This window comes from Notechis scutatus, chromosome 4 (genome assembly GCF_049901735.1).
Source record: "Notechis scutatus isolate UNSWTSFEM ecotype Mainland chromosome 4, rNotScu1.2, whole genome shotgun sequence".
NCBI lineage: Eukaryota > Metazoa > Chordata > Lepidosauria > Squamata > Elapidae > Notechis > Notechis scutatus.
In genome coordinates, this window is record NC_142012.1 from 81,323,946 (window position 1) to 81,332,475 (window position 8,530).

The following is an 8,530-nucleotide window of genomic DNA, read 5'->3' on the forward strand; positions in this document are numbered from 1 at the left end:
TCAGGCAGAGGCGCTGACTCGGCGGGGCTCAGCTTGGAGGAGGACGCGGCGCAGGCCATCACCTTGCCTCCCTGTCCACGGATGGGTGGGCGCTATCACTGCCTCAGGCGGCCTCTCCTGGTGACCCCTTCAGGTTTGGGCTGGAGGGACTTGGGAATGAAGCCAAGCTTGGGTCGGCCTGGCTCTTTGCTTGGCAGCAGGCGCGCACCACGGCTCACTTTCCCAGCTCTGCCCAGCCCGCACAGCTCCGGTGCGGTCTTGGTGGGATGAGTGGAGGGCACCCCAGGTGAAGCTCTTCGCACTCTGCATGGCGCCAGGCAGGGATGGCGGCTGGGTGCTTCTCCCGGGGTGGGCTGATCCTGCGCTGCGGCCCTGGGAGATTCGCCTCCCCATGTGGGGTTGGGCTGCCCTCTTGGACAGGGGAGGCTTTGTTGTTTTTAAAATAATTGGCTTTCCCTTCGAAGGCAAAGGGAAGGTGGCGACAGGAGCGCCTGAAGCCAAGTGTCTCCGCAGGGCTCCGGTTGCAGGGAGGAGCCCTGGCTGGCCACGCATGGCTGCGCCAAATGCTGCGGCGTTGCTCTAAACGCTGCAGCAGCAAGGGAGAACGGAAAGCAACGGTGGCGGAAGGTCTCCCAATACGAAGTGCCCCACCAACGCAGGCAGCACCATATCCGGGTATGCAACAAAAGTACTTCCTAACGGCAAGCCCCCCCCCTGCCATTCCCCCCATTTCGCATGTTTAATATAGGCCTTAATTTGGGGGGAGGGGCTTAATTTGATTTTATGCCAATAAAACATGCTGGGCCTTCCTATTGGTGGAGGCCGTATTGTTGGAGAAACACGGTATGCTTAGTAAGAATATCTCTGGTTTTAACTCTATTTGTTGTTTATTTCCTCTATCCACCTTCTTATCCTTATCCAATATTTTTTTTGCTACTGGGCATGTCCACCACGTATGATAGTATGTTCCTTGAGTCGGTTTACATTTCCAGCATTCCGATGAACTATTCGGAACGCTGCCATTCCGAAGGGGGGTGAGGATGCTTCTTGCTTTAGACTTATATACCGCTTTATAGTGCTTCACAGCCCTCTCTTAAGCAGTTTGACAGAGTCAGCCTCTGGCTCCCAAACAATTTGGGTCCTCGTTAAATTAGTAATTAAATTAAATAAACACAGTCATTAACATGAATCTGGTTTCCCCCGTTGATGTCACTTGTTGGAAGGTCGCAAAAAAAGGTAGGGACACAGCAACCGTCGTAAATGTGAGTCTGTTGTCAGGCATCTGAATGTAAATCCCGTGACCATGGAGATCCTGCAATGGTCATTAAGTGTGAAAAATGGTCGTAAGCAGAGGTGGGATTCAGCAGTTCTGGAGAACCGGTAGTGGAAATTTTGAGTAGTTCGGAGAGCCGGCCAATCCCACCTCTGATTGGCCCTGCCAGCATCTATTTCTGTCTCCCATTGAGTCCCAGCTGATTGGCTGGGTCTCCTTTGGTTGCCCTGCACAGGAGAACGGAGCTGGAAAGCAGGCACTGGGGTGGGGAGGAAATGTAGAGTTTGCAGTATCCTTCCCCTGCCACGGCCACCAAGCCACACCACCAAACCACGCCCACAGAACCAGTAGTAAACAAAATGAATCCCACCACTGGTCATAAGTCACTTTTTTCTGTGCCGTTCTAGCGTCAAACTATCACTAAGCAAACTGTTGTAAGCCAAGAACTACATGTATGGAAAACAGGATTTTATTTCCCCAAATTAACAGTGTAACAGCTCTTACCCTAATACCGAGGTCTCTTTTTATTATTAAAGACAGAATAGAAAAGGCAGGATAGTTCCATCTTTCAACAGCAGGTCTTCTGTAAGGTGAGAACTTTTGATTCCCCATTTAAAATGTGATTTCCCCTTTAGCAGCTAGTCTATCACCAGTGTGCCCCCAAAGCAAAGTTTATTTATTTATTTTGTCTTTCCAGGCAACAGTTGAAAGGTGTTTTCGGTGAAATGCCAAAACACTGAGAGATCCTTCGGTGTTTAGGGCATATATATCATCCCATTTCTGTTTCCTTTTCCACTTCCAATTCTTCACTGGGTTTTCTTGGGTGGCTTGTAAACCACCAAGAAATAAAGCGAAGCGAAGCCAAAGAGCAGCGTTTGAACGAACCACAAAAGCTGTGTCTTGCTGTCCGTGATGCCTTTCTTACTGTGAGGAAAAAAAGAGAGGCACATGACAGTGGTAGTTATTGAGTTGGGAAAATAGCTCAAGCTTAAATAAAGTTGTGTGATCTTGGGTACGTATTCCGCGATCGGAAAAACAAGCTAGGCTAACCTCCTTCCTGATTCTTCACAGTGTGGGACCTAATTCCCAGTTACAAAACCTATTTTGGATCTGCATATAAATCTGGAGGACCGTTCTTTTCCTTATTCTTCTTATTCTGCACTGAAAATTGCACTGATGGTGTTACTTAGTTTGGTGATGGAACGTCTGCAAGAAAACAACCAAACTCAGAACTAAGGACCTGATTATGTTACCTAGTTTGATAATGAAACGTCTGCAAGAAAATCACCAAGGACCCCAACAGTCATCGGCTTCTTCTGCTCCTTCTTGTATAACCCAACTTCTTACCCTGCTTATGTTTTCAGATTAATTCCTTTGCATTAATTATTGGTTAGCATGCAACCTGCAGAAAAATCAACTGAGAAATGAATGTGTTCTTGTGCAACGAGAACATCCTGAGTTGGGCCAGTAATTGCTTCTGTGGGCTCAGATAAAGGATGGGAAAGAAATGAAGTGCAAGATGAAATATAATGTGGCAAAAGAGGGTTTTGAAATCCCACAAAGGTGTTTGCCGTATTTGGCACACTCCACCCTCGATTGAGTAAGAGGTCTCCCCCAGGGGAACTTGTTAGGCAGGTCAACTGAGATCAGCTACCTGTTGTTTCATCTCCAGATAATCTCCGTGTAACACTGAGCAATTTAAGTCTTTAGGTCACCATATTTTGTTTACAGATCCAAGCTTGCAATGAAAGTACAAGTCGTTGTCGACTTACAACAGTTTCAACAGCACTGACCTGGGGCCATTCTTCACATTTACGAAAACTGTTGCACCACCTGATTAAAATTAATATCCCAGGCCACTGACTCACATTTATCATGGTTGCAGTGTCCCATGGTCACGTGGCCGCCTTTTGCCCCTCTGTCTGCCAAGCCAAGCCAAAGGGGAAGCCAGATTCACTTAACAACGGTGTTACTAACTGAGCCATCGCAGTGATTCCCTCAGCAACTGCGGCAAGAAAGGTTGTGGAAAGGGGACAAGCCTCACTTAACAACGGTCTCGCTTAGCCACAGAAATTTTGGACTCAATTGGGGTCGTAAGTCGAGGACTGATGTGTACAGGAATGGAAAATCGTATTATTTCTGAATATTTCCCACACGTCTATTCCACAATTAATGTGGGAGTCCTTCCTGCAACCTTTTAGATGTGGGAGGCAGTTGTCCCTATCTTAGACACCAAACTAGACAGACCCAGACTCCAACGGATAGTTAGGACTGCAGAAAACACAACTGCAGCCAGCCTGCCTTCCATGGAGGACCCATATAAAATGCATGAGTCAAAAAGAGGGCTGTGAAAAGATCTACAGACCCCGCACATCCCAGACATAAACTTTCAACTCCTTCCCTCAAAACAACGCTATAGAGCCCTGCACACCAGAACAACTAGACACAAGGGCAGTTTTTTCCCCCATGCTAAACAATGAATTCCTACAACACGGTCTTACACCCTGGGATGTCAAACCACCTAGTAAGGCTGTATTAGCCATTATCCTTCTTGCCTCTTGCCTAATTCCTTAGCTTCTTCTGACAACTTTGTTGTTTGTTATCTCATGATTTATGTTTATTTAGTATTCTATGATTATCACTGAGTGTTATGTCTTATAGATTTATGACTGTATTTTATGATGATCATGATCATGATTTATCACTTCTTCCTTCCTACACTGAGAGCTTCTGTACTGGAGACAATTTCCTTATGTGTCCAATCACACTTGATCAATAAAGAATATTCTATTCTATTCTATTCTATTCTATTCTATTCTATTCTATTCTGATTCCATTCCATTTTGCATTCAATTCAATTCAATTCAATTCAATTCTATCCTTATTCCATATTCTATTCTATTCTTATATTCCATTATTTCTATTCTATTTCCATTTTATTCGACTTGGCTCGACTCTATTCTCTATTCTGCATCCTATTCTGTTCTGTTTTATATTCTATTCTGTTCACAAGGAGTATTTCTAGATGTAGAAAACTACCGTACCAACCCAACTCAAAGTGTGCCACCTTCAACTCCTGAAGAAGTTAGAAGAACTTACTTGCATAACCAGATACTTAAACATGCTTCTCCGATATGAATTAACCAAGCCACCACATATCTGTAATTAAGAAAAACAGCATCAGGGTTGCCAAGAATAAATTAGTTGTCAGTTCAGAAAAGGGAAAAGGTGAAACTCTCCATTGTGTCTCAATCACCCATAGGGTTATAAAGTAATTTTTTTAAAAAAAAAGGGTTCCAGAGGGTTTTCCAACAACACTTTGAAAAACAACTTTTCCTGGATTTGTCCAGCATCAGGGACAGATAGTCTCGTTTTAAGGCAGTATGAAAAGTGTATGTGTGTTCATCCCTCTTAATCTTTCTCCTCCAAATTCAGATTATTGCCCTGCTAGTTGATATAGTTGTGTAGTGAGATATGTCTGTGAGAACTTCCCAGCTGCTCTGGATGCAATATTTGTTTTTTTTTTAAACCAATTCTTAAAGCCAAAATATACTGGGAGTTGAGTTCTACCCTAGGTTATCTTTTCATTGCATTCTCCACCACATAGAATAAACCCTTTGATGGAGTCAACCACTGTTGGGTGATGGGTTACCCCAGATTCAAAATCTACACTCACTTGGCAAGTATATTTTTCCCCCATCTTCCCCAGAAGTCTTCCACAGAAGCATTCTTAAGATGGAAGCATTCCTAAGTTTGATTCCTCAACTTTGAATGTCTCTAACTCCTACGATGACCAGAAACTGGTCTTGCTTCTCTGGGAGGTTGAATGAGTCTGCATTTGCCCAGGTTCTAGATTTCTTTTGTCTTCTGATCTCATTTGACTTTGGAATTTGCCTTGTTATTTGTCCTCAGGTCATTGAAAAAGTTTAGTCAACTGGGGGCATCAGTTAAGGAAAGGAAGGAAAGGGCTGAGAAGAAAGAAGGCCTGAAGGGGAGTAGATGGGAAAAGGAAGAGAAGGGGAAATATGTGTCCCAGGTTGTCCTGTAAAACCTCTCTGGGATCTGTCCACATTTGATGGAACTCAGAAAACCATTCTGAGTTTTGTTTCTGATGACTTCCAAAACACGATGTTTGGTCATAGAAACATATTTCTATGTCCTGTGTTGGGATGGCTTGACCTCGAAACATCATTCTGGTGGGAAAAATCTTGGATTTCCATCATTCCCCATAATCCTAGACTTTACAAAACTAGGTTTCAAAACCCAGAAGTCAAGGCACTGCTAAGAATTCTGAGAGTTGCAATAAACGCCTCTGGAAGTTGGGAAACACCTCCTCAAATGGATCAGAGCCCAGCTTTCTCTTGGCAAAGGTAACCAGTTTTCCCATTTCATTGCATTGCTGCCTGTCAAGCATGTGTTAAATTCCAGTTAAGTTGATCTCTTGCTCATATCTATAGACAAGAATCTGGTCAACTAAGATCAGTGTTAAATTGGTATTCGATAAGACTTAACAGAATTCAAGAGGACTGGACATAGATCATTATTTGTGGAAATGTAATGATTCCAGGCTGATAACTCTCTTGACTCTGCCTTCGGGCTCTGTCTGTCCTATACCGTCCTCCTAAAAACATTGTTTTCCACAGCAAGAGAAGCTGTCTGAAGATGCATATTACTTTTGTAATGTCTGTCCGTTTCCCAACCATCTGGAAACCAACTTTCCCACATGTCCACATAAACATCTGGCTTGTTATGAGCCATGATGGTGCAGTGGTTAAAATGCAGTATTTCAGGCAAACTCTGCCCACAGCCTGAAGTTCGATCCTGACTGACTTGAGGTTGACTCAGGCTTCCATCCTTCTGAGGTTGGCAAACTGCTTAGAGAGGGCTGTTAGGCACTGTGAAGCAGTATATAAGTCTAAGGGCTATATGGCTATTGAATCAGCCTTCCATCCTTCTGAGGTCAGTAAAATAAGAACCCAGATTGTTGGGAAAAATATTATTTTTGTAAACCGCTTAGAGAGGGCTGTAATACACTATGAAGCAGGATATAAGTCTAAGGGCTATCGTTATTGTTATTGACTCAGACTTCCATCCTTCCAAGGTGGGTAAAATGAGGACCCAGATTGTTGGGAGCAAGAGGCTGATTCTGTAAAACCGCTTAGAGAGGGCTGGAAAGCACTATAAAGTGGTATATAAGTCTAAGGGCTATTGCTATCTTCCTTCCTTCCTTCCTTCCTTCCTTCCTTCCTTCCTTCCTTCCTTCCTCCCTTCCTTCCTTCCTTCCTTCCTTCCTTCCTCTTAAAGGTTGACTCAGCCTTCCATCCTTCTGAGGTGGGTAAGATGAGGACCCAGATTGTCGGGGGCAAGAGGCTGTCTCTCAAAACCGCTTAGAGAGGGCTGGAAAGCACTTGTGAAGTGGTATATAAGTCTAAGGGCTATTGCTGTTGCTAGGAGCTAAATAGCCCCTGCAAGGGAACTGGGTCCCCAAGTGTTGAAGTCAACTTACCCTCCATGGAAAACAGTTCTGTGGTTCTCCTGCAGATATCTTGTGAATCTTCCTAATGGACCGAGACTGTCATAGGGGATGATTAAAGGTGCCAAGACAGCACACTGAAAAGGGAAAAGAAGGAGGCCCATTTTATAAGCATCACTCAAGCTTCTCAACAAAGCGTTCCAACTTTCACACCGGTTGCCTTTTCAATCCCCTTCTCATCTTCACAACCAAATTTACAGAGTGCTAAGACAATGAGGTTCTGCTGTTATTATGTTTTCCGTAACCTGTAACACAAACCAACCCCCCAAAATGGGGGAAGACATGGGTTATAAAATGTGCACCTGTAAAATGTGCACACTTGTTGCTTGTATCTCATGATTTAAATGGTTTACTTCGTAACCTAGTATGATTTATGTAATTGCTATCTTTATGTAATAACTATCACTAAATGTTGTAGCTAGTGTTTTATGGTGAATGTATTTTTAGCTTGGGGTTTTGTTGTTTTGGGGAGGAATTCCCTCTGTCTCCCACCCACCCAGAAGTAGCAGGTGGGGACGGGAGGGCAAAGGGTTTGGTGCGCCCTTCTCAAAGGATGCTGCACTTGGCTCACCTGCCTCCCTGGCTTCCACCCTGGTTCTCTCTCCTCTCTCCTCCCCTCTCTCTCTTCCTTCCCCTCTCTCTCTTCTCTTTCTGTCTCTTTCTGTCTCTCTCTCTCTTCTTTCTCTTTTCCTCTTTTTTCTCTCTCTCTCCCTCCCCCTTCTCTTTCTCTCTCTCTCTCTCTTTTTTTTGCTCTTCTCTCTTTTCTCTTTCTATCTCTCCCTCTCTCTCTCTCTGTCTCTTTTCTGTCTTCTCTCTTTTCTCTTTCTGTCTCTGTCTGTCTGTCTCTTCTTTTTTCTCTCTCCCTCTCTCCCTCCCCCTTCTCTTTTCTCTCTCTCTCTTTGCTCTTCTCTTTCTCTCTCTTTTTGTTCTTCTCTCTTTTCTCTTTCTATCTCTCCCTCTCTCTGTCTCTCTTTTCTGTCTTCTCTCTTTTCTCTTTCTGTCTCTGTCTGTCTCTCTCTTCCTTCTTTTTCTCTCTCTCCCTCTCTCCCTCCCCCTTCTCTTTCTGTCTCTCTCTCTCTTTGTTCTTCTCTCTTTTCTCTTTCTATCTCTCCCTCTCTCTGTCTCTCTTTTCTCTCTTTCTCTCTCTTTCTCTCTCTCTTTCTCTCTTTCTTTTTTCTCTTTCTCTCTCTCTCTCTCTCTCTCTCTCTCTCTCTCTCTCTCTCTCTCTCTCTGTTTCCCCTCCTTACCCCGTAGTAGAGCATCAAGGCCGCGATCACCGCCATGAAAAACGGCCGGCTCCTTCGGAAGTAGGTGGCCGGGTTTTGAGACCGAGCGGCGGACGCCGAGCGGGATGCCATTCTCCTCCGGGTTGGCTCTGCTCACGGCTGCCCGAGCCACGGAAGTAGAAGAAGAAGCCTTTGCCAGGCCGGCCCCGAGGAGGAGCCGCGCCGAGCTCCGCCTTGGCCTCCGCGGAATGGCAAAGCCGGGTCGGGCGAGGACAGGTGGAGGCCGCGCCGGCGGGGCTGGTTCTGGGGGCGATTGCGGCTTCTTTTGCGGCAGTCCGGACGGATGCTGAGCACGGCGCGGGTTGCTGCGCCTTTTCTCTCCTGAGAGGGCTTTGGAGGAGGGGGGGGAGCGTCCCTCTTTTTATTTTTCTATGAAATGGAAGAAGTAAAACAAAACCACTCGTGTGCTTAAGGCCCCCTTAAGGTCGGGCGAGGCAA

General features: G+C 45.2%; 1 protein-coding gene across 1 annotated transcript; it reads right to left on the minus strand.

Annotated features, from left to right (window-relative positions):
* Nucleotides 1-1,720: 1,720 nt before the first annotated feature.
* On the minus strand, nucleotides 1,721-8,308 carry TMEM254 (transmembrane protein 254). Its single transcript, XM_026678384.2, has 4 exons — nucleotides 8,054-8,308; nucleotides 6,780-6,883; nucleotides 4,373-4,432; nucleotides 1,721-2,197 (listed from the first exon to the last, which is right to left on the minus strand). Exons 1-4 carry the CDS (start codon nucleotides 8,162-8,164, stop codon nucleotides 2,080-2,082), a joined length of 393 nt encoding a protein of 130 aa, XP_026534169.1. The 5' UTR covers nucleotides 8,165-8,308; the 3' UTR covers nucleotides 1,721-2,079.
* Nucleotides 8,309-8,530: the final 222 nt, after the last annotated feature.

Coding starts and splice junctions, on each gene's coding strand:
- TMEM254 (XM_026678384.2), bottom strand. CDS start 8,164: ATGGCATCCCGCTCGGCGTCCGCCGCTCGGTCTCAAAACCCGGCCACC. Junction 4,433..6,779: donor AGAACTGTTTTCCATGGAGG/GTAAGTTGACTT, acceptor TCTTAATTACAG/ATATGTGGTGGCTTGGTTAA. Junction 2,198..4,372: donor TTAAGTATCTGGTTATGCAA/GTAAGTTCTTCT, acceptor TTTTCCTCACAG/TAAGAAAGGCATCACGGACA.